This window comes from Gopherus flavomarginatus, chromosome 4 (assembly GCF_025201925.1).
Source record: "Gopherus flavomarginatus isolate rGopFla2 chromosome 4, rGopFla2.mat.asm, whole genome shotgun sequence".
Classification (NCBI taxonomy): domain Eukaryota; kingdom Metazoa; phylum Chordata; order Testudines; family Testudinidae; genus Gopherus; species Gopherus flavomarginatus.
Genome location: NC_066620.1, coordinates 175,481,916 through 175,508,579, shown reverse-complemented (window position 1 = coordinate 175,508,579; position 26,664 = coordinate 175,481,916). Strand labels below are relative to the sequence as shown.

Below are 26,664 nucleotides of genomic sequence, written 5' to 3'. Positions count from 1 at the left end.
TTTTAATGCCCCTGTTGATTTAGAAACTTACTCCATGCAGCACACAAAAAGACAAGAAAAATCTCTCAATCACTGAGCAGAGAAACCCCCTTCAAATATATATATATATAGAGAGAGAGAGAATGTCTGACTTTTAAATGTATTCTCCTTTGAGATGGCTCAAACAGAACCAAGAAGGCATTAGTGCTACTCAAACAAGTCTCACTTATTTATAAAAAACTGTCTAAGGTCCAGAACCTCCAAGGTATTTAGACACTTAACTCTCACTGATTTGTTTGATTTAAATGGGATTTATATGTAGGGTTGCCAACTTTCTAACTGCAAAAACTCGAACACCCTTGCTCCATCCTGCCCCTGCCCCAAGGCCCCGCACCTTCTCAGAGGCCCCACTCCACATTCACTCCATCCCCGCTCCCTTGCTCTCCCTTATTCTCACTCACTTTCACTGGAGTGACGCAGGGAGTTGGGCGCGGGCTCTGGGGTGGGGCCAGAAATGAGGAGATCCAGCTTTGGGCTGGGACAGGGAGTTGGGGCCGTGGATGAGGAGTTTGGGATGCAGGAGGATACTCCAGGCTGGGGTTCAGGGGTTCAGAGTGTGGGAGTGAGCTCAGGGCTGGGGAAAGGGTTGAGTTGCTGGAGGGAATGTTGGCTCCAGCTATGGATGGAGATGAGGGGTTTGGGATGCAGGAGGGGGGTGAGCTCCCAGAGGGAGTTTGGGTGTGGTAGGGGGCTCATAGTTGGGGTTGGGATGCGAGTTCCAGCCAAGCAGTGCTTACCTCAGGTGGCTCCCAGTCAGCGGCACAGTAGGGCTAAAGCAGGCTCCATGTCTGCTCTGGCTCCACGTGGCTCCTGAAAGCTGCTGGCATGTCTGGCTCCTAGGTGCAGGGGAGGCCAGGCACTGCTCTTGCAGCTTCCATTGGCTGCAGTCCTGGTCAATGGGAGCTGCAGAGTCAGCACTTGGCAGAGCTTTGTTAATTGCCCTTGTGCCTAGGGGCCTCAGGGACATGCCGGCCACTTCCTGGAGCTACGTGAAGCCAGGGCAAGCAGAAACCCTGTCTTAGCCTTATTGCAGTACAAACCAGACTTTTAATGTCCCAGTTAGCAATGCTGACCAGAGCCACCAGGGTCAAACACCTTAGTTATGCGCCTAAATACACTTGAGGCTCTAGGCCAAATTGTCTTATAAGGCCTAGTCGCCAGATTTTTAACTGGTTTAAATCAATGTAGCTCCACAACAGAGCTTTACCAATTCAATGTAGCTTAAAGTTTAAAGTATCAATTTAAAGTATGAAAGTAAATTAAAATCTGGCTCACTATAATACCATAAAGTGTAACATAACAAAAGGCCCATAATATTCTGTCAGAACATGTTTTTAGTTCGACAATTAATTCTCACAGTTATGGTAACAGAAGTAACTATTGTCATTTGTAAAGGGGTCTTTTATATAATCAGACAAGCAGTTTTAACTTTTTCTCTTGTGGGAAACACAAATATTTGACTGGGGAGGAAAGTAACAATACTCAGGGCACCCAAATGTCATTGGCAATCCAACTATACAGTACCTCACTCACAGCAAGACTTCCAGATTTTGAAGTGCTTTTTTTTTTTAATGATGGAATATGTTAATACACCTGATGGAGCCTTTAACACCATGTAATTTGACGCAAATTACCAGATTCCTATAACACTCTCCATATCATCCAATAAGAGGAGTTGCAGCACAGTTACCAATACAACTCAGATTTTGTGCAATCCTTTTTGTCTGATGGTGCACTTTCACTCAGAGACCTGATATGGCAATGAAAATCATTACACTGGCATTGTACTAGTAAGGAAATTCAGCCTATGAAAAACTACTTATTGTTAAGTAAGCTAAATATAATACTGTGGTGGTTTATATTTGTTTGAGTGGCAACTTTTTCATGTTATCTGCACCAATTATGTTGTATCGTGACTGCATCTATTAGAGCAGCAAACAATGATAACAGTTATTTACACTTTAATGTAATTATCTACATTGTAATCATTATAGTCACGTGTTCATCAAAAATGTTGTGAGATTTCCACATTCCAGAAAGAAAAGGGATATTGTTTTTATTTTATCAAACTATATAAATAATCATTATTCACATGAGCAAAAAAATCCGCAAAATATTAATGATGAACTGTTGATGTCACAGAAGATGTGAATGCCGCTAACAATGAGGTAGGATCAGAGGATAAAATAGGGAAAGAACCAATTAAAATTACTTAGACAAGTTAGAAGTCTTCAAGTCACACATGGAGCTGTCTGAGGAGAGATCTGAGCCATTAGCGATATTCTTCAAAAAGTCATGGAAGATGGGAGAGATTCCAGAGGACTGGAAAAGGGCAAATATAGTGCCAACCTACAAAAAGGGGAATAAGCACAACCTGGGGAATTACAGACCAGTCATCTTAATTTAGGCATCCAATAGCTTTCTTTGACAGGGTAACAAGCCTTGGAGGCAGGGTTGAGGCGGGAAAGAGGGGAAGCGATAGATGTGTTATACTTTCACTTTTGTAACACTTTTGATACTGTCTCACATAACCACCTCATAAACAAAGTAGGGAAATACATCGTAGATGGAGCTACTATAAGGTGGATGACCATCTTGGAAAACCAATTCCAGAGAGTAGTTATCAGTGGTTCAAAGTCAAACTGGAAGGGCATACTGATTGGGGTCCCACAGGGATCAGATCTGGTTCTAGTTCTGTAAAATATCTTCATTAATGGTTTAGATAATGACAGAGAGAATACACTTATAAAGTCTGTGCATGATGCCAAGCTAGGAGAGGTTGCAAGTACTTTGGAGGATAGGATTAAAGTTCAAAATGATCTGGAGAAATGATCTGAAGTAAATAAGATGACATTCAATAAAGACAAGTGCAACTATCTCCACTTTGGAAGGAACATTCAGTTGCAGACATACAAAATAGGAAATGACAGCCTAGGAAGGACTACTGCGGAAAGGGATCTTGGGGTTATAATGGCTCAAAAGCTAAATATGAGTGAACAGTGTAACACAGTTGCAAAAAAAAAAAAAAAAAAAAGGCAAATAGCATTCTGGGATGCATTAGCAGGAGTTTTGTAAGCAAGAAACAAGAAGTAATTCTTCTGTTCTACTCCACTCTGATTAGGCCTCAACTGGAGTATTGTGTCCACTTTTGGGAGCTATATTTCAGGAAAGATGTGGACAAATTGGAGAAAGTCCAGAGAAGAACAAGAAAATCAGTTAAAGGTCTAGAAAATTTGACCTATGAAGGAAGATTGAAAAAACTGAGTTTGTTTAGTCTGGAGAAGAGAAGACTGAAGGAAGACATGATAACAGTTTTCAAGTACAGAAAAGTTTTTACAAGGAGGAGGAGGAAAACATTTCTCATTAACCTCTGCGGATAGGACAAGAAGCAATGAGCTTAAATTGCAGCAGTGGCAGTTTAGGTTGCACATTAGGAAAAACTTCATAACTGTCAGGGCAATTAAGCTGTGGAATAAATTGCCTAGGGAGGTTGTGAAATCTCCGTCATTGGAGATTTTTAACGGCAGGTTAGACAAACACCTGTTATGGATGGTCTAGATAATACTTAGTCCTGCCCTGAGTGCAAGGGACAGGACTTGAAGACCTCTCGAGTTCCCTTCCAGTCCTACAATTCCATGATTCTATGATTCCGTATAATGGTAAAATACTTTGGAAAAGAATATATAATGAATGGAGCAAGAGCACCAGTAGAGAAGCTCCTTTTAGATATATCTCTTTATTAACAAATACATTAATTATATCTAATATTTAATATAGGGCTTTATATCTTCAAAGCTTTATAAAAACATTAGCCAATTAAACATATTTAATTAATATAATCTAACTAATGTAATTAATATATGCAGACAGGTTTTATCAATTGCAATTGAGATACAAAGATATATTTCAAATAATATATAAATAATATATTTTTATATTATATATTGTGTTTCTTCACCATATTTGTATGTTAATAAATAGTTCTATGGGGGGAAAAGAATAACAATTTTGCTAAAATGAAACATAGGATCCGTCAGACCCACAACATCTGCATATTCTGGATAAGGTAATACTACCTTCCTGTCTTTGATTACAGAGATTCAGAATGCCCTGCTCTTTCACAGAACATCCAATTTACAGTTAGATAATACTGCTGTCAAAATATAAGCTCAAAGAGTGATTATCCAAGTGTGTTTTACATTAACACTTGCCATAAAACTTAAATTGTTAAAAATGCAATAATAAAGGTGAAGTACACATTCTTGAATTGTTTTTTTTTTTCCTCAAAGCTAGTCACTCTCTGGAGGACTTTATGACATATACAGGCTCAACTTACTGTAGTTAATATTGACACAAACTGATCAAGGAAGTAACTTAAGCATGTGTTTAGGTGCTTTCCTGAATAGAGATGCACTTAAGCACATGCTTAATGTTGAGCACATAAAAGTGGTTTCCTGAATCAAGACCGTTATTAGGTATTTTTCCCAAAATTTCCTTTCTAGAATTGCTGATTATGATAAAGATTTGCATAAAGAGAGGATTCTTGTACACTGAGCTTACTCCTCTGCCATGATTTATTCAGTGATACCATAATCCAGTGTTTGTGACTGTCAAAAATCATGGAAGAGATTTTGCTAATGGAAACAATAGATTCTGATATTATTTGATAAATGAGGCTAAAGAAAGAGGCTAATAAGAAAGACAAACGGTTTCTATTTACAAGTAACGTTAGCTTGGCAATAACTGAAATCTATTATGATTGGAAAGGAAATGCAAAAAAAATGTGAAAATTCCATTAGGATTTGGTAACATTTTGTTAAATATGCTTAAATCTATCAATGTATGTTAAACACAATCAATGTCCTTGTACAGGATTCAGGCATAAAGACAGTCCCTGCTGCAAGGAGCGTACAGTCAAAGAACAGTATGAAAAAATATTAATTAGTGCTAATTATCAAAGTATTCAAATTTGAAAAGCTGGTTGGTTTCACAGACTAAGTGGATACCTGGCTTTAGGGCTGTCGGATCAAAAGATAACTGGGATAACAAGTACTGTAACTTTGTGAATCTATACAGTTCTCCCAAGAGATGAAAATTGTGTGGGAAGAATGCTAGTGCATTGCTTGTAGGGTAAATTTGCTTCAATATATATTTTTTAAATAATTATTTATAGTTTGCAGGGTTATTATGATAAGTTCTGGAGCCAACCCTTGAAAATTCAGTTCACGGTATTTAGAGCAATATTCTACATGGAAGATCTATAGGACAGGGGAGCCACAAGCACATCTCAGGCAATTGTAGGAGCTCTTATCTGTCAATAACACTTTGCTGAGGGATACAGAAATCTGGGGGATCTTATTAAAAAAAAGACGATCTCAATATGGGGAAATGTTTTGGTTGTGTTGTTGTTGTTTTTAAAAAAATAACTAAACAGGTATTCAGATACTTCTTTAATTGAAGGAGTATTAGTTAAGTAAAATTTGTGAGGAATAGTATATTTATTATATTACACTTCCAGAAGTTGAGAAGTATCATGCTTCTCACTAGATGACAGCAATCTTGAGAGTCATTCAAATGTGCAATAGCACCCAAAGATGAAGAGAAAATGGTTAAAAAACATAGAAGAAAATGTAATGAGAAAACATGCAAGTGACATCTAGAATAAATCATATGGTTGGTTTATAAATCATGTAAGTTACATGATGATTTGACAAATGTAACATGATGTATAAGGCACTCAGGCAATTTGTATCAGTGCTTTGTACTTTTAATATAAATTTCTATATTATTCTCAATTCTTTGATGTATGTAACAACTGCACCTGATTAAACAGAACCATTTGTTATTCTATCATCATTATAAAGTATTATGCCTAAATCCTGCTATATAAAGTTCTAATTTCCCTTTTTTCTCTTTTTTTAAACTAATATCTTTTTCAAGGACTTATTTTATTATTGAGCTTTAAAAATGATTTACAGCGTTACAGCAAAGAACTGTAGTGAGAGCCTGAATTAAACAAAACAAATTAAAGGAATTGTGAGACAAAGATTCAATTTCATCTTCAGCCACATCTAAATATAAAATATCTGATTTTTAAAGTGATCTTATATCAACATTTGGTCTTCCCATGTGTAATTTGAATGCATTAGTTAGAGAGAAGAGTACAAATTAGAAAAAGATTTTAATATTTAACTCTCTATTATCTTATATTCACAAGTTTCCTTAGTTACATTAATTTGGGTTAGAGACCTACTTTCTTAAATTTTTCAGAAAGTAATGTGTACATCTAAAACACTCCAAGCATAAAATAATATTACCCTGGAACAATATATTAAAAGTGTGTTAGACATGATGAAATACTCAAAAATAAGAAAAGGACACAATTAAGTTTACCTATGCAACTTTATTCAGCTCCCTTATATGTATGCATTACTATAGTCTTGCCCAACATCACAGGGGAAGTCTATGGACAGCTGGGAATAGAACCCAGCCCTCCTGCTTCCCAGTTTAGTATCTAAAACACTGGAAGACATTATTTCCCTTTTGCAGTGTCTCTGGGGAACAAAGTGAGGCCCAGCACAGAATCCAGATTGAGGTTCTTAGGTGAGTTTGAGAATCATGAGCTGTGTAACAGCAAAATAAGACAATACATTTCCATCAGTTCTTTTCCTCTATGGCACCTCTGCAAATATTTCTAGAGATGAAAGGAGATTTGAGCAATTTGAACCTTTAACGGTTTCTGGAATTTAGAAGGCCTATTATTTTCTGCTAGATAAGAGCCCATCATTTTCAGTTTGGTCAAACCATATTATGTATGTAGGTGAGTGTGTTTGAGAAAGAGGGAGAATGCGTTAGATAAATCTTTTATGGCTGTCGCCTGGAACACTTTTGATCCTCAGGAGTAACAAGATGAGATCCCCACCTCATCTTTGGCTTCTTTATACCACATAAAAGGACTTTCCCAGACCTGAAAAAAGCTCTGTGTAAACTCAAAAGTTTGTCTCTCTCACTAACAGAAGTTGGCTCACCCACCTTGTCTCACTTTAGATCCCTGACACACTCTTCTCCACCTCCAGATTGTGGCTTACCCTACATCAACTATTCAGACCTCAGGATCCTTAATACTACTGTAGTGGGGTTTTGTTTGAATACTTTAAAAAACAAACTCTTTTTAAATTGTATTATTATGAAAAGGCATCTAAATTCATAAATCTTCCCCCTCTGTCTTTTTGTCTTTCTGTAATTAGAAATGGCACTTTCTTTCATTCAGGGAGAGGGGCAGGGGGCAACACTTTGCTCTAATCCCAAGAGCTTTTATTGCATGGACAAATGTAATCAAGAGTACATTTGTGAGTTAAGAGTATCTGAAATTTCCCTTTCAGCCACTCCTTTAATATGCAGTACATAGTCTCAGACATTCCAATTAGTTGGTAAATGCCTTTATTGTCATAGACTCTTCGTTTGCCTGTATTTCTTGTCCTTTATGTAAGGGTATATCAATTTCATTTCATTCTGTCAGAAAGGTCATATTTTTAATTTATACAACTTTCTGCCAGTGATACTGTATTATGGCAGCCATATAAACCAATAATATATCTGACCTCTGTAAAGACTTATAAATCAATGACATGGTTTATAAATCAGATGTACAATTTAACTTAAAAGTCACTAGTATGACAAAAAAGAGCCACATAATTCATAGACAGTTTCATGATTTATTAATTAGGCATATAATTTATAAATCACAAATCAGTGCTTAGCAATCCAATTCTTGACTTATAATCAGTATTATAGGGTCTTTAGGTGAAAACCATTCACACAGTGGAGCTGGGAACATCACCAATAATTAAAGTGGCCTAACACTTTCCGTTATAGGATGGCTGTTTTCAATTGCTTATAAGGTTGCCAAACTTTAAACATTCAGTATGAGATCTTCCAATGCCAATTGTGTTTCTCAGGCTTTTTTTTTGTGTGTGTGTGGGCAGGGGGTAATAAATTGTTCAGCTATTTCCAAGAATGAAGTTAGGGAAAAATACATTGTTTTGTTCATGTTAAAAAAAATATTATAAGCATTACACTGAAAAGTTGCAACATCCTTATGCATTACAGCAGGGACTTGAAATTTGGCAGAGGAATTGCTCTGATGTTAGGCATGTACATTGTACTGGCCGTGTAGAAGTCCACCCACATTTGGCCACAGTATAAGCCCCTGAAAAATTTCAGTTTTCACATGTTCAGTAGAAGTTGTCATAGACTGGCAGCTAAAGTCTCTGAGGATTCCATCTATACTAAGCATGATCAACTCCCTCATATGTCCTATGTGACAACAAGATCACATATGTGCCTTCCTCAAAAAAAACTTTTGCAAAACACTCTGTAACTCCTTGCATCAGAAGCAGTCAGGTTTCTTGCCTTTAATTTCACCTTCCAAACTGTATGAAACAGTTTGAATTTGTTTTTCTAAGGAATCATAGACAATCAATATGAATATTTTTTTTCTTTACAAGTATTTAACCTTGGAGTAGGCCTTACTATTTGGCTAATATCCAGCAGGCAGGCAGGACCCCTCCCCCCTCTCTTAATAAGTGTCCAGGATGCAGGACTGGTGGAAATAAAAGGGAAGACTTTATGTGCTGGCCCTATTCACATGATATGGAACAGAGTGACAAGGGGTCTGTCATATGGCAAGAAACAGTAATCACTGAATTAGAGTAATTAGGCAAAGAACTCTTTGTCCTTAACATGGCAGCTTGTAACATGTAGTTCCAGCATTCCCTCTCCCTCTCAAGACAGAGAGCTAATGAAAGGGGAAGAAGCATGCCGAATCCTATGCCAAAGCTTACGAGAATGCTTAAAAAATGGCCAGAAGTGAGCACTGTAGTCTTCAAAGGGAAAGGGAATCCTGTGAAATAGAGACATAGGAAGAGAGGAGTATGACATTACACCCCATATTCATCGCAGTAATATTATTATGTATTATTTTGGTATCTGAAGTTAGGAATATTGTCTATGCATCTATCATAAATCTATTAAAAATGTGTTTACACCTGGGAAATGCCCACTAGTCAGAATGCAATCAGTCTAGAGGGCAGGCTGGGAAGGGCCATTAGAAAAAAATAATAAGCCTCAGAAATTTACCTCCCACCAGAGAGTCTTCCTGAAGACACTACAAACAGCCTCCAAGTCACGGCTGCTATGACCCTACAGGGACATGTAACCAAGTCACCGGGTACTGGACTCCATCTTGGAATGCCAGTGTTTTTCCACTGACCAGGAACCAAGCCTAGAGACAAAGGGTTCCCGACATATGCAAATGTTATTTAAGGCAGCGGAGTGACATTATTGTGATTCTTCACTGACTCCCTGTCATAAACAGATAGCTAAGGGTTAATGTTCTTTTACCTGTAAAGGGTTAACACAGGGAACCAAACACCTGACCAGATGACCAATCAGGAAACAAGACTTTTTCAAATCTGGGTGGAGGGAAGTTTTGGGTGTGAGTTCTTTGTTTTTTGTCTTGGGTCTGTTCCTTTTCTCGTCTCTGAGAGTGATCTTTCTATCTCCTGGCTTTCTAATCTTCTGTTTCCAAGTTGTAAGTACAAGGATAGTAAGACAATAGGTTTATATTGTTTTCTTTTGTATTTACATGTGTGTAGTTGCTGGAATGTGTTAAATTGTATTTTTTTGGATAAGGCTGTTTATTCATTTTTTTTTCTTAAGCAATTGACCCTGTACATTGTCATCTTATTACAGAGACCATTTTATGTCCTTTTTCATTCCTTTTATATAAAGCTTTCTTTTTAAGACCTGTTGGAGTTTTTCTTTAGTGGGGACTCCGGGGAATTGAGTCTGCAGCTCACCAGGGGATTGGTGGGAGGAAAAAGTCAGGGGGAAAAATCTCTGTGTGTTAGATTTACTAAGCCTGACTTTGCATACCCTCTGGGTGAGGGGGAAGAGAGATTAGATCTCTCGGTACTTGTGTTTCAAGGACTGGAAGCAGGGAATCTCCTAGGGTCGTCCAGGGAGGGGAGCCTGGGAGGAAGTAACAAGGAAACAAGGGGAGGGATAAGCTCTTTGTTGTAAGACTTAAGGCATCTGAGTCTGGGGGTCCCCCAGGGAAGGTTTTGGGGAGACCACAGTGAGTTAGGCACTGTATAATTCCTAGCTGGTGGCAGCAATTACCAGGTCCAAGCTGGTAACTAAGCTTGGAGGTTTTCATGCTAACACCCATATTTTGGACGCTAAGGTCCAGATCTGGGAAGAAATGTTATGACACTCCCCATCCAAAGAGACTCCTGGAAACACCTGAGTAACAAGAACTGAACTAAGGGAAGGGATGGACCCAGGCTACAGGGATTACTAGCCTTTGAAAGGAATACTTGGGGTTTTAAGCTGCAAGCAAGTGCAGTGTGCCCTTTATGAGCCTGCAGCCAGCTTATATCATCATTTAGGGTTAGAATTTGCTACTCATATCCAATCTCTTTAGTATTTTAAGTTTAGATTACATTTTTGTTTATTTGCTAGGTAGCCTGCTTTGATCTGTTTGCTATCCCTTATAATCACTTAAAATCTATCTTTTGTAATTAAAAATTTTGTTTTTGCTTAATCACAAACCAGTGTGTGGCAGTCATAACTTGGGGTAAAAAGCTGTTGTGTATTTCCTTTCCACATTGAGGGAGAGGGTGAATTTCATGAGCTCCCTGTGCAGTGTAAGTCGGTATAATTTTTGGTTTACACTCGGGAAGTTCCTTAGCTGAAGCCTTCTCATTCAGAGCTGGTCATAGCATCTGTATGTTTCTGCAGCTGTATGTGTGCTGGTGAAGGTGCAGACCAGAGCCTGAGAGAGGGCTTGGCAGGCTGGTCACAGCAGTACAGTGTAAAGGGAACCCAGGCTGGTGGGTCAGGTGGGCTCAGTGGTACCCCAGTTCCATGCGGCACCCAGCAGGGTGGAGGGACCTGTCCCAAGGAGAAAATACCCCGTCCCTTCTCCAGAGACTGTGATGAGGACGTTAGCAGGGCACAATCATTCCCTAAAGGGCAACAATGTGGCTGCAGGAGACACTGTCTTTAAAAGGGTAGCTTATCCCCATAAGCAAACCAGTAAGAACTGTGAACAATGTAAGGGAAATGAGAATGGTGCCATCACAAATGATCCCCTCAACCACCCCTGACCCTTGTGAGATATTCTCGTCTCTCAGAGCTACAGGCCTGGCACATTGTCACCTCAATCCAGTGGCTGACTGAGTTTCTTGGAGCAGGAAGAACCTATTAAGGATTCTCCCAGTAGGAGTCATATCACTTGCCTGGGCAGGAAATTTCTGTGAAGTCTTTGCCGGCATCACACAAAGGACACGCAACTCATGAGTCACATTAACTCTGAGCTGCTCTAGGTTCTGCATCTGTAAGCATAAGCCTAATGGGAAGAAATTGTCTCAAGTAAATTGCACTCCATTTTGCTTATTTTGCTTTATACTCCATTTTGCTAGCTCTGAATTAGTAAGAAGAAATTGTAGCCTTGAATTAGAAAGAAGAAATTGTTCTGAGTTTATTTTTTGCTGATTGCACTAATGATTTTAATGTTAGAAGGATAGAAGTTTATGGCTGTAATTGCCTTATTTACTGTTTGGTATGTGAGTGAAAAATGTATGGTAATTATCTGAGAAAAGACAGCTGGGCTGGATGGTTAAGAGGGGAGTGGAGGAGTCGAGAGGCGCCAACTTTCACTTGGAAGGCAGATTGATGACCCTAAAGCAAAAGCATATGCCCCAAGGACAAAATAAAGAGCGGAGCCAGAGAAACGAGATACAAAACAGCTATGGATATTCCCAGTAACAGCCTGGTTGGGTGCACCCTTGACTAACAGCTCCAGTGTACCATAGACTTCTATGGTAACTTATTACTATAAAAGAAGGGTGTATTGCCATGGGATTTTGGGTTCGTTCTGCATCAACATCAGAGCTGAGCCAAGCTCCTCATTCCTCGTGTACAGTTTCAGCTGGCCACTGGAACTGACTGAGCAACAATAAGGATTGGTAAATATAAGATCCAGCTGCAGAAACATTTGCGGGGGGGTGTGTGTGTGAGAGAGAGAGAATGGAAGCATATGCTGATTTTAATGTTTAAACTGTACTCTCGATAAACGTGGTGTATTGCCTTATTCCCTTTAAAAAGATTCCATGTGCTTCTTATAAGCATTACACATCCACATGGAAAAGAGCCTGGAGCCCATGCTAGCCACCTAAGAACCAAAGGGAAACAAGAACATCCCTAAAAACGTCTGCAATTCAAGCAAACAAACTAAACTGTCCAACTCTCTCAGCCCCTGATCCACAGGGCACTTCAAGGCAGCTGACTGAGAAGGACTCTCTGACTTTAAAAGGACATCTCATCCCCATGAGATCCTGTATGGGAGAGAAGATATGCTCCCTCTCACAGATGAAGGGCTGTTGAGATTAGGGAAAGTGCTATCCCCATCTCCACTCCAAAGATCATGATAAAGAGTCATAGAAAAGGAGATGATCAATTTTTAAAGGGCCACTCATCCCCAAAAGGCAACATGCATGGGCATAGTTAGGGAGGGGTGCAGAGCGGCATTACTCCACGCAAAGAGAGGCAAGGTATGTGGGAGCACATGGAGACACAGTGATTATTATTAATCTCTTGGTGTTATTTCTATATGCTGTTTCTTAAAAAAAGAAAAGATACAATATTTGCTGTGCATTAAAAGCTCTACATAGTTTGTTTGGTACAGAAACTGTCTGATTACATCCATCTCTATTTGACTCCCCATCTGGCCTCACATATTTGCCTGAATGAGAACTGTTGTGTTGTTGGGTGGTATATTTCTACGTGGAGAAGGTCCTAGTATTTTTTGTTTGTTCCTATTATTTGATTCCCCCAGCTTTATATTTTTAAAATCATACATTTCTATTAATATACATAGTGTTATTTCTCCATAATGGCTCTATGTTGCGTTGCTGTTTTAAGAACATAGATCACGAAAATACAATCATAAGTACACCAAGTTATTTTCAAACAAGAGTTCTGAAAAGGCTGACATTACTATTTTTTCTTGGGACTTATTAGTTGATCATTCCGTTTTGAGATAATGTGATACACAATTAAATTCTGCAGCTTAAGCAAAAACTATGGCTGTGATTACAGGTCCTCATATTTTTTTATCACATTCAGGTAGTGACTATCTGTATTTTACCAGCTGCAAAACACAACATAGTTGAAATATCTCCTTTTCCATGACAGTCTGAATATTTAATGGATTTTATTTGTTATTATTACTTATTATTATTATCGTTCCCTTTGACAAAAACATTACACTCGAGATTTACCTAGAGACAATATATATAATTCTATTGATAATATCTGTATCATACACCACTAATAATGCAATTTTCCTACAGTTCATGGAAAGATAATTTTGTGAACTGGTGAAATGGAATAAAAAATCTCAGCTGTGTCATATGATGCAACCTTGTGTTTGTTCATTTAAATTTTGCTCCCGTGTCTGTCTATGGTTCAGGAAGTTCTCTTTAAGTATGAGTAGAACTGACAGCAATAGTTAAGGTTGCCTAGGTTCTCCCCCTGCATGCCAGGAGCTCTGTATGCCCTCCATGCCTCAAGCTAGGGTTCCCTATTCTCTTTCCATGCCAGGGCCTCTGTGTGACCCTCCATGCCCCTTTATGCCCTCTTCAGTCCCCCACCCCCGTCTCAACTTCCACTCCATAACAGGGTCACCAATTCTTACCCTACAAAAAATTCTTTGTGACCCCTCCTTCCCTTCAAAGCTAGAAGCTGTGTGTGACCACTCGCCCACCAGGCTCCTCTATACCAAGAACCCCATTCTCCCTCCCATGCCAGGGGCTGTGTGTGCATTCCTTCTTCCTCATTCCCATTCCACCCACCATTTCTACTCTTTTTCTTTCTCTCTCTTTCAGTATGTCAATATTTTTAAATTCTACTGAGAGGCTGGGCAGGGCTAAAATAAGGAGCATTGTTATGCTGGAATGCAGGGTCAGTGCTACATTAAAGTGAACTAGGCGGTTGCCTAGGGCACCAACATTTGGGGGCGCCAAAAAGCGGTGCCCCTAATTTTTTTTTTTACAGCGTTCCTCCCTGAGTGTGCAGTCACTGCTCCACTTCTCTGGTCTCCCAGGCTTGCAGCACCAATCAGCTGTTTGGTGCCATAAGCCTGGGAGGGGAGGAAAATTACAGCGGGGGCGGCGTGCTCGGGGAGGAAACGGAGCAGAGGTGAGCTGAGGTGGGGAGGTGCCGCACGGCTCCCCAGGGGGGGAAGCTGCCGCAGGGGGTGGAGGGCGCTTCAGGGCAGGGGGGTGAGCTGCCGCAGGGCTGGGGGGGGGGGGCGCAAGGTGGAAGTTTCGCCTAGGCGCGAAACTTCCTTGCACTGGCCCTGCTGGAATGTAGTATTGACTGCCATCAACCAGTTCTCTGATCTATAGTAAATTACAGAGATGGTTGAACTGCAAGCTTGCTACCCAGATGTCAGTGGCTCAGAACATCACCCATATCTCCCCTCCAGTTTTCCCCATTTTCACCCACATCAGTAGGAAAACTCCATTGATGCTTTGAACATTCCCTGAAATTTTGTAACTGATTCTCTGTTACATCCAAATATCTAAACAAAGAAATACCATCAAGTTGAGTGTAAGGGCCTCACACACTCAGCCAATTAAACCTTTCTTTACATCACTTGCCACCACATGAAACAATCTGTCACAGCAAAAACAGCTTTCACACATCAGAAATATTTTGTTTCGTATTAAAAATTGTATTCACAGAACATTTTCAAGAGGAACTAGTCCTTTTCTGACTTTATTGCAAATAAATTACAAACACTTTAGGAGTCAATTCCATTTTTATTCTGTCAGTTTCTAACTGAATAGATTGTCTTGTTTTCCTGATTGAATTAGCAATTGGCCAGATAATTTTTGACAAGACAACATACCATGTTTCACAGGTATAGCATTCAGGAATTAGTCACTCCACATTTTACATGCTATTTATAACAGTAAGAATGATTGAATGGCAGGGCATCTAAATAAATAACCTTTGTTAGGAAAGTTGCTTTGGTTTCCTTCTTTTTTTAATATCAGTGGAAATATATAAGTTCATGTTTAAAAATAGCTGTACATTTTGAGAAGAAAATAATTCCAAAATTTAGTTTTTAGTTGTTACATTTAAATATCCAAATCCCATCTAATTTAACTAAACTTTGTTCCTGAGCCACAATTCTCTAGTTTAGTCACCTATTAGCCAATTTTTACTAAATTACCACCACTTCACTGGACCATCTCATTTTTTTCTAAATTCTTCATGTAATCATTTACAAACTGTTATTTCGAAAAGCCTCTAGTGCATAGAAACAAGATTACCTTCGATAGACCACTGAAATCATCTTCACAAAGAACATATAATCACTAGGAACTATCTTGCTCTTTTCTTGCCTGCTTTAAAATATCCTTCTTATAGGGCCTCTACCTCATCAGATTTTTAATGTTTTCTAATATGTTCCTTAATTAATTTTAGGATTAACTCTCTCCTACTCTCTCCAGTAGTTAAGGTGAGTCAAAACAGGAGTGGCACTCACAATTTCTTGTGTCAGTCATGATTCTACTTTACGTCACTGAGTCATAGATTTATAGCTTCTAAGACCAGAAGGGACCATTGTGATGAACTAGTCTGACCTCTTGTATAGCACAGGCATAGAACTTGCACAAAATAATTCCTAGAGCATATCTTTTAGAAAAATATCCAATCACGATTTTAAAATTGTCAGGGATGGAGAATGCACTACAACCTTTGTAAATTGTTTCACCATTAAAAATGTACTCCTCATTTCCTGTCAGAATTTTGCTATCTTCAACTTCCAGCCATTGGATCATGTTATAAAACTTTCTCTGCAAGACTGAAGAGCCCATTTTTAAAGAGTTGTTCCCCATGCAGGTACTTATAGACTGTAATCAAGTCACTCATGAATCTTCTCTTCGTTAAGCTAAATTGATTGAGCTTCTTGAGTTTATCACTATAAGACATGCTTTCTCATCCTTTAATCATTTTTTCTCTGAACCCTCTCCCCTGATCAACATCCTCCTTGAATTGTGGGCACCAGAACTGGACACAGTACTCCAGCAGTGTTAGCACCAGTGTCAAATAGAGAAGTAAAATAACTTCTCTACTCTTATTTGAGATTCTCCTGTTTATGCATCCTAGGATCACAATAGCTCTTTTTGGCCACAGCTTCTTGCTGGGAGCTCAGGTTCAACTGATTATATATGATGACCCCAAATATTTTTCAGCTACAGGATGGAGTCTCCAACACTATAAGCAAAGTGTACAGTCTTTGTTCCTAGAGGTATGCATTTACATTTGACACTATTAAAACACATACTGTTTGCTTGCACCCAATTTACCAAGCCACCTAGAGCTCTCTGAATCAGTGATCTGTCCTCTTGATTAATTACCATTCCCCATTCAAAAATATGAATATGAACTCTCACTCAGTATCTTACTAATAAATCACAATGCAGTTAATAAAATGACCCACGAATTTTGTTGTGTGAATTATATGGTATGTGAAATTTTGAGATTCAACTTTACTAGGTACAACTGTCAACATGTTGTGCAGTATTACGATTTTACAATGTTTGTTATGAAATATCACTAACACTCTTTCTTGTATTCTGCCAGAACTCTAAACAGGAGCAACAGGATAGGCAGATGATGATTTGTTTAAATGCCAACAAAGACAAAAGAAAACCACATTTTCCATCAGGGACACGAAAGAGATAAAGCCAACATCAACACTACAAGAAACCCCAAACCAAACCAAGCCCACTTGCCCTACCCCCCCAAAAAATACCACAGAGAAAAAATCCTAAAACAAATTAGTTTCTTCCCGCCTCTGGAGGGGATGCTGAAATCTTGCCATTCTAGTCACAATGGTGTGTCTAGCAAAAGGTATCAGAGCCAGATAATGGCTTGAAGTTTGAGGTCAGAAGTACAACCGAGCTTATTTGGACTCAATACAGTTAAAGGAACATTTGTTACAATCTGTAGGGAGAGAGACACTGGTATTATGCTAGCCAGAAGCTAGGACAGAGAGCTTTGGAGAAAAATCAGGAGCTATCCTGTATGTGCTTGTACTGTGTTTATGTTATAGTATTTTTTAGTTTACTGTTTCTAAAACTGCCTTGAAAGAACATGAGTGTGATGTAGTGTGTCTTGAAACCAGACCCAGGAGTCCCCAGATAGCTGCTGCATCCTGGCCTCTACCCAAGGTCTGCAAAAACCTGGTGGGCCAAGAAGCTAACAGGACTATAGCTTCAACCAAGGCACCACCTATGGGCTCTCTGTTTGGAGGATCACATAGCTCCACTAATTGGTTCAACCACACTGTTTATGTCAGAAGGAGGCACAAGGAGTTTGTCTGAGCAACATGGTGATTTCCTGTTGTGGTTGCATTGGACTCTACTTGTGCCTGCCTCCTGCACCCAACCCTGTTCCTGATCCCTGCTCCACTCCTGGCTCCTGCTTCACCCCTGCTTTTGCTCCTGTTCCCACTGTGCTCCTGATCTGTGCTTGATTCTTCCCTTTCCTTAAGTTTCTGACCATCAGTGGAAGGCATATGGGCATCATGGCTCTGACCCCAGCCTCCAACTTCTGACCCTGACTCTGGCTTGACTCTTGGCTCTGGCATTTGGTATCTGACTTCGACTCTGGCCCTTTGCTTTAATTCCTGGTTCTGACTCTGGCTTGACCCCTGGCTCTAGAAATTGACAGTTGACTCAGGTTCTATCCCTTGGCTTCATCCGCCAACCTGGACACATGCACCTCCCACTAGACCTGACTCCTGCTCTGACTATTAGGCAAGACCACCTTCACAATGGACCATAACAATAAGAGACCTTTTTTAAACTGGTATCAGATTTCAATTAAGCCAGAACTCTCACCATAACATCCTAACCAGAGAGTGCTTTCTGTTCAAACCCAAGACTACAGCCAGCCATTCTCTCTCATTGTTCTGCCCTTAGCCCTGCAACAGTGATTACGGCTCACAGTATCATGTTAAAGTTATAGAAATGTGCACTAATTAGTCATGTTATTTATCTTTATTAACAGAAAAAATGAGAGATGAGAAGAAAATAAACAAAAAGTAAGATAGATGAAACATTAAACAGTTCATATGTTCTATTTCATTAACTTAATCATTACAAAAAATCTAGGCCTTGATTCAGCAAAGATTTATGCATATACTTTATTGTATACAGTTTGAAGAGATGCACCAAAGTCAGTAGGACTAAACACAGTAGTTAAAGTTAACCACATGCATAAATATTAGTAGGGGCTTGGATGTGCTTATACAAACCTGAATGTATTTGTTTTAATTGCATTTCTTGGCATTGTGAGTTTCTGTTTCTTTTCACAGGAATTTACATTGCAAAATTCAACATGTTACAAATATTTCTATTTTATAATATATACACACATTTTCTAAATAATTATGACCAAATCCTGAAATTCTTATTCAGTTTTGACTAGTCTTACTCAGGTAAAACTCCTATTGAAATGAGTATAAACCTAATAATGAGGACTTCTAAATTTGGCCAGCAGTGCAATAAAAGGCAGCAACCTAAACCAGTAGATAAGCCACTAGAATGGGATTCAAGAGACCTGGGTTCTATTATAAGCTCTACCAGTAACTTTGGCAAGTCACTTCAGTCCTGCCACAGTTTCCCCATCTGTAAAGCAGGGATACTGGTACATAACTTCCTTTGTAAAGTAATCTGAGGTTTATGCTTGAAAAACACTGTATAAGAGCTATACATTGTCATAATCGTTTTTTAAAAAGTAAAAAATATTTTTGAGGTCATTCCATAATAAGTAAGTTAGCATGCCTGTTATCATTCTCTAAATGGTTCGGTGGTTTAATTATTACTTACCTTGGTATGCAAGCTTAAATCCTTGTCGATTCTCTGAGTGATCACTATAAAAATGGATGAGTGTTTTGTGAGTTGTACTTAGTAAAGATGGTGGGAGTTCCGTTCCGCTAAACTGGCCTATCATAGAACTGGTGTGGTAAGGCCCATTCTGAATTTCAAGAAAGTCATGATTAGCTTCAGTAGAGAAATTCAGAAATTGAATATGTGCACCTGTATGGGAAAGTAATCAGAATTATAAACAATGTTCATAATACATTTTTTCATGCTACAGTACACAAATACAGATACTGACATAATCAACAAATCAGTGCTGTACAGATTATACCGTTACCAATGTTTTCAAATTTAGGTGTCTAAATTTAGGCACCTAATTCCACATTTCAGAATCTAAACAGAAGTAGCCTGGTTTCAGAGGGTGCTATCTTCAGTGAGGGCTACTAGGGGTACAACTCCTCTGAAAATCAGGCCACTATGATTTATGTGACTAAATATGGATTTATATGACTAAACTGAAGCATCAACACTTTCTGAGAGACAGAAAGATTGGATGGTTTAAGTCATTAGAAATTATCTATCTGAAATGACAAATGTTTTAGGACAGAAGAATCCATATTTATGAATTAGAGACTATTAAAATATGTCAGTTCAGATCTGAAGTCACATTATATATATTACTCAGATCTGAACTCTGGAGTTTAATCATGCTATTTATGATTGTCAGTTTGACATGTCAATATAAAGAGTTTTCTATGTGAAACCATTACTGCCATAAAATTATACAGGATGAGACTGATAGCTAAAGAAATTAAATTACTATCAAAAGGCAACTCAAATTGCAACACTTCCTGCTCCAAATTCCATGGGAATTTCCCCCTCAGTTTGGAGATAGTTTTAGTACTCAAAATCACAAACTGTGCTTATTTTCTTTCAGAAATATTAACCTACTATTAGCCACCATGACTCATAGCCTAATTTTTTTTCATGTATACACATAGTTTTGCATATATTTAAATTAGGGTGGTCAATTAATTGCAGTTAACTCAAGTGATTAACCCAAAACAAATAAACTATATTTTTTAAAAGTCATGATTAATTGCAATTTTAATTGCATTGTTAAGCAATAATAAAATAACAATTAAATTTCTTATAAATATTTTTGGATGTTTTTCTACATTTTCAAATACATTGATTTCAATTACAACACAGAACACAAAGTGTACAGTGTTCACTTCATATTATTATTTTTTATTACAAATATTTGCACAATAGTAAAAAAGATAAAAGAAATAGTATTTTTCAATTCATCTCATACAAGTATTGTAGTGCAATCTCTTTATCGTGAAAATGCAACTTCAAATGTAGAATTATTTTTTAAATAACTACTCTCAAAAAGAAAAGAATGTAAAACTTTAGAACCTACAAGTCCACTCAGTTCTACTTCTTGTTCAGCCAATTGCTAAGACAAACAGATTTGTTTACATTTACAGGAGATAATGCTGTCCGCTTCATATTTACAATGTCACCTGAAAGTGGGAACAGGCATTCACATAGCACTGTTGTAGTTGGCACTGTAAGGTCTTTACCTGCCAGATATACTATACATTCCTATGCCACTTCATGCTTCGACCAGCATTCCAGAGGACATGCTTCCATGCTGAATTTACATGGGTATTCTATTATTAACAGTGTGATTAAAACTGTGATTAATCACTAGTTGTGATAATTTTTTTGATCATTTGACAGCTCTGATTTAAATTTATCTTGTTAGATTTTCAACATTCTCTCATTGTTACAGATTGACAGTATTTTCCTGTATAATGAATGAATAAAGCATCACGTTTTGGGACACACTTAGATCTCGAAGTTGCACTGAGCTTTGTATAGGCCCCTCTTCTTGCACTTAGCTCAGTGAAGGACTGAGGTTTATTCCTTTAAAAGGCTGGCATAAATATCAGAGCAATGTAAAAGGAATTAAAATGAATCCAGTTCTGGGAACTGAAGTCACTAAGAGTTGATTTATTTCAGTGGGAGTTGGATCAGGCCCTAAATGTCAAAGGGAGCCACCTGGTGCAATCCATGTCCATGACACTAATATTTACCCATTTAGACCATATAATAACCCTTCAGAATAACTTTTTAGAGTGTCGATCAGAATTTGAAAATAATCTTTACGCACATATTTATACATCTGAAGTATTTATTCTTGTAATAAAGGAAATCAACCACTTTCTGAATTAAGAGCTCACAAAAGTATAATAGTAGCTTACTCTATCATAGTTAAAACATCAGTTACAGTCCCTTTTTGTCAGGGTCTTACAATATAATTTATCTGTGAAAACGTCCCTGAGATTCACCCTGGCAAAAGAAATCTAAAACTATGTGTGAATTATTTTTACAAAGACTTGGGGGAAGTTGGAGACAAATCTTATGACTATTTTAAATTATTAGTTGGGAGAATGATTTCCAAAATGTATACTATACTAATTTAACTTTAAAAATACTATTTTGAAATAAAAATGTGATGCCGGTGAATAGGTGCCAGCTCAAGCCAAAACCCCAGGTCAATTTACTTGTGTATTAGTATAGATCAAAGCAACTGTTAAATATATGAGTGTAGCTGGTGTTTAAACTTCATGAAAACTAGTGAGACATCAATTGTGTTGGTTCCAATTACCTGTATCATGTGATAACACTGCCCTGGAGAGAAGCTAGCATTAAATGTTAGTAAGCTAATGCTCCCTGGACTCAATAAAAAGGGGTTATCCTATTAGATTCCATTCCAATATAGGCTACAACACTTACAAACAACTGGTCAATACAATTTGTTAGATTTCAGCTTTAAAATCTAACTGGCACTTGAACCCCTTTCATACTTACAAATTAAAGGGTGTAACACAATGCATAAGATTGCATGGCTAGTATTCAGTCTGGCATTTCCTAATTCGAGAGTGCTTAATCCTTAACTTCGTATTTCTTAATTTTAAGATTTATTGATGAGCACAACCTTAAATATAGTTAAATTATAGTTTTTGTTTGTGAATTTATTTCATTTTTAAAGAAAGAACATCTTTTTATATATGTGCTATTTAAATAATAAAGAACAAGCACATTTGTTGTCTTCAGTGTATATTTTATTGCCATTTGTGAAGCTGCATATTTTACCATTCAGTGCCATGTTGACCAATATATTGAAAGTAATAATATTAAACTGTATTCAAACAAATCATTTTAATGCAACTTCATTTTTACTGCAACTTCTAATTAACTTTTTTAAAAAGCTGTGTAACAGAAAACTAAATAAGGACCCAAGTCTATATTTTCCTGCTTTAGTAAAAAAATAAAAAAGATACTCAGAAAATTATAACCCCAATTTTTAAGAAGCAGATAAACAATATGTATATGAATTAAACCTCTTTTTATATCTTATTTTCATGTAAGATTTTTTGAGGAAAGTTAGAAACATTTCCCGTTGAAAACAAACACCGAAAAAAACCACAGTGTAGACCCAAAGGAGCACAGCAGGAAGTTATGCAAACTCAGTCTGCTCTCACTGCAGATCCTCCTGTGACCCTTCTTTGTACTAATGTTAGGACAATCTGAAGTAAATCAGTTACCAAAAGTTGTCATTGCCATGACAACCAAGGCAATAGTGACTCCCCTCAAGCATGCAAATGAACTGGAGGAAGTGAATGATGAGTGGTTGATTTTATCTCTGATGTCAAAATGTTATTGATCAGGCAGCTGCAGAGGACAGCAATTGTGCACTTTGGGCTAGATCACTAGTGGGCAACCTGTGAGCCACTGGCCATATGCGGCCCATCAGGTTAATCTGATTGCGGGCCATGAGACATTTTGCATACGTAGATCATCTGCAGGCACAGCCTCCTGCAGTTCCCAGTGGCCACGGTTCTGCCACTTACAGGGATCTGCCACTCGCAGGTGAGTGCCCTAACCACTGTGCTTGGGATATTCTGATGTGGGGCTCCTTGTTCAGACTGTTCCACTGTGGATAAAAAATTTAAAAAAAGAAGTCTTTGAGGCAGACAGCCTGGATCTCCTACCTCCTAGCTAAGTGTTGTAACCACCAGGATAAAGAGTCATTTGCATATTTGCTTACTCTCTCACCCCATATCTCTTCCATTATTTATCTAAAGTGGAACAGCTTCAACAGCAGAGACTGAGGGAACCCCACATCAGAATATGCCATTGCCCAGTGATTACAACACTCAACTAAGAGATGGCACATCCCAATTCAAATCTTTCTACCCTTCAGGTATGTGTTTGCGGGGGAGAGGATTTCTACTGGAGGTCTCCCATGTCCAAGGTGATTACCATAACCACTGGATTTAAAGTTATGAGAGCGGTCCCCCTACTGCCCTCACTGTTCTTTGTAAGCTTACTTATTGGGGTCTTATCCAGAGGAGAGGTCTGGGCATGTTTATTGGATCAGGACCAATGGGTAAGTTAGAAGGAGGAATGCCTATCTTCCCCCGTTCATGAATGGCTGTGGTGCTTAGATGTCCGGACATTTGGCATGGGGCTGCAGTGTGTGCGCTCAGAGGCAGAAGTGTAGGTGCCTAGGGAACCTTTACAATAAAGATGTAGGTACTAAGAAACTAGTGTTTGAGGGGAGCTGAAAAGTGTTTTGTGAATCTCAGTGGGGCCTGATCATAGCATTTAGGAACCTAAAGCGTCAATTAGGTGTCTAGGTCCTTTTTGTGAATCTAGCCCTAGGAGGGGAAAAAAAATCAGGCTTTTCTACAATAACATTCAAAATACACTTTGGAGATCATTCCACACACATATTAATTAGTAGCTGAAATTTGGTTCAAATTCCTTATGGCATGGTTACGAAAAACAGTTCTGTAAAAAGCTGGGAGACTGTGGTACAGACTCCATAAAACAGAACATCTGATGCAACCTTAACTATGGTCTCACTACTGTAAAACCATAATATACTGTGTTTCATCACTGAATATTAATGAAATCAGTCAAAAGTAATGAGGGAATACATCAAAGATTTCCAAGGTGAGAAAGCTTTCTACTAGATTATTTCTACTGATATTACAAATTATGTGTACACCTTTACTTTGGGAAAACATACTAATAAGTATTGCAGAAACAATCTACAGGAACTATTGAGCAGTTCTGACTCATTTTACCAAACAACATTATAGCCCTTACAATCTCCTTTCCTACTACTGGAGGGGTAGTCATGTTAGTCTGGATCTGTAAAAAGTGACAAAGAGTCCTGTGGCACCTTACAGACTAACAGACGTATTGGAGCATAAGCTTTCATGGGTGAATATGCACTTCGTTAGATGAACGTAGTGGAAATTTCCTGAGGCAGGTATAAATATATATCACCATGCAGCAGATTTAAGAAGCTTTGAATCCAGCTTCTAAGAAAGATTGAATTTACAGATAATACCATTCTAAGTTAACATTTACTCTGGTCAACAATTTAATATAAATTGCAAACCATTTTCAATTGAAAAGATAGTGTATAGCTATTTGCAGTGTTGTTGCACAGTTATGTAAGGGGTATAAGAAATTCCTACTAAACAAACCATCATTTATTTTGGAAGTCAGAGTACATTCATCTAAATCTAAAATCTGCTGAAGAGTTGAACTTGTTTCTTTCCAAAATACCACCCATCTGCCTCAACAGGTGGGGGAATCCGAGGGGCCTGGCAGTGAAAGTGTACATCCTCGGCAGCAAGGAGGGAGACACTTGCTGAGGAACATCCGTTAGCTGCTCCCCAACTTTGGAATTGGTAGCACCCACTGACCAGTTGTTGGAGAGAGGTACTGATTGGCCAGCATTTGCTAGCTTCCAAGATTTAACCTGAAGCGGGGACCATGCAGAGTCTCTTTTGGCTCCATTCCAGCAGCCTCACACTCAACTAGGAATCCAGCCTGACAGATGCTGTGGGTCTAGCTGTTTGCCTGTTTGGGGATCAGGAAGGATTTTTTTCTTCTATGAGCCAATTGACAGAGGACCAGGGAGTCTTCTGCCTTCCATGTAGCACCCTCAAGACACAGTATATGTATGAACGTGGTTGTTACTTAACTGAGATACTTGGTTGAGTTTTTAATTTGTCACAACTTGCTGACTGTTTCCAGTGCAGTTAAAAGGATAAAATGAATGGCTCCCAGGGATTTGGTGGTGGGCCTTGGGCTCGTGGGATAGGGTGAGACCTTGTGGCCCTTGTGGGCTGAGGTCAGACTTTGTGGCCCTCAGAGACCAAGGTCCCCATGCTGCTGCACCATCTGTCCTCCTCGCAGTGGGGATGGTGGTGGTAGTAGGACTCACAGCAAGCTTCTGGGAGTCTACCCCAAGTTATTGGTTATATGGTAGAGCTCAGTAATCGCCACACTGGAACCAATAAAATGTTTGATATAGGATAGTATGGGTGATGGGTGTGTAGCACCCTTCCCTGTATTTAAGTTTTAATAAAAGTTGTGGCCTGCTGCTTAAAATTCATACATGTGTCTGTCCTCATTTCTCTGCTGTGTCCACATTAATGTATGCTTACTTACCGTATCCAACAGGCAATAAGATCTTCCATGTGCAATCTAAGTTACTAGGGTAATTTCCAGGAAAACCTGGGCTCAGGATCACTCCACCCATATTTGTCAGTGTTCCACCACACTTAGCTATTAAGCAGAAAATTAAAGTCAGTCTCTGTTTTAATAATAATAACAAATACTTTGAACTACATTACCCAACAACTTTGCCCCCACACCCTCTTTAAACAGAATGTGATTCCAAAGATCCAATATATAGTATAAACAAAAAAGTCATGTAGTGTGAGAAAGGAGAGGAAGCAGCCTTTATGCTGGTCCCCTTATAGCTCCCACATTTACGTTACAAATATCTTTTAACATCAAGAACAGCTTTTGCTGATCTGATAAAGAAATTTAAAATCATATTCTGAGTACGTATCCAGAAAAGGAATATATTTTAAGAGATGTGGAAAATGAGAAAGAAGTTCTGACAAAATTGTGAAGAGCTAAAGAAATGAAGGAGGCATATCATTCACAGAGGGGAGTTCGCATATCACTGCATCTCGCTTTCCAAAGCCAATAGTTTCTTATGCCTGTGTTAGTCATAACAACATACTTATAAAATATGCATTCATACCAATGCAGAGGGGAGATGGATAGTTCCAACGGCGAACTGTTCCAGGCATACAAGAAATATGAGAACGGCCCTGTTTGGGGAAAAAAAAAATCAAAAACACACACATTCATTACAGGGACTTTTGTAGTGCAATGATTGTAATTGCCATGTGTATGTGTATGTGTGTACACGATTCCCCATTGGTGATTGAATGTAATGATTTTAAAAAGGAAACACTGACGTGCTGATAAAAAAAGTTTTACAACTTTTACAAAGTTTCTCCACTAATATTTTCTAATTAAGGTGGGGGGAAAGCCTTCAGCAATAGTTAGAATTATTTAAAAACATGGGAAATATTTCTTGATTCACATTCTAAAGAAAAAAATATTATTAGATTAACAGTTTTGCTGTAAGTTGTAGTATAGCTTTGCAGAGCAAGACAAAGTGAAGTTCTCATTTGGTTCATCAGAGGTGACTCAATTTGAAATAGAAAATGTTCAAAATGATTAAGAGAAGTTATTTCTG

General features: G+C 38.4%; 1 protein-coding gene across 3 annotated transcripts in view; it reads right to left on the bottom strand.

Moving 5' to 3' along the window:
- Positions 1 to 26,664, bottom strand: part of CSMD1 (CUB and Sushi multiple domains 1) — a 1,994,958-nt gene that overhangs the window by 281,736 nt on the left and 1,686,558 nt on the right. For all 3 annotated transcript variants that reach the window (XM_050950505.1, XM_050950506.1, XM_050950507.1), the window contains exons 39-41: positions 26,161 to 26,230; positions 25,557 to 25,673; positions 19,014 to 19,223 (exon numbers count right to left, since the gene is read on the bottom strand). In XM_050950505.1, the coding sequence (XP_050806462.1) occupies positions 19,014 to 19,223; positions 25,557 to 25,673; positions 26,161 to 26,230 (397 nt within the window). The remainder of the gene's footprint in view (positions 1 to 19,013; positions 19,224 to 25,556; positions 25,674 to 26,160; positions 26,231 to 26,664) is intronic.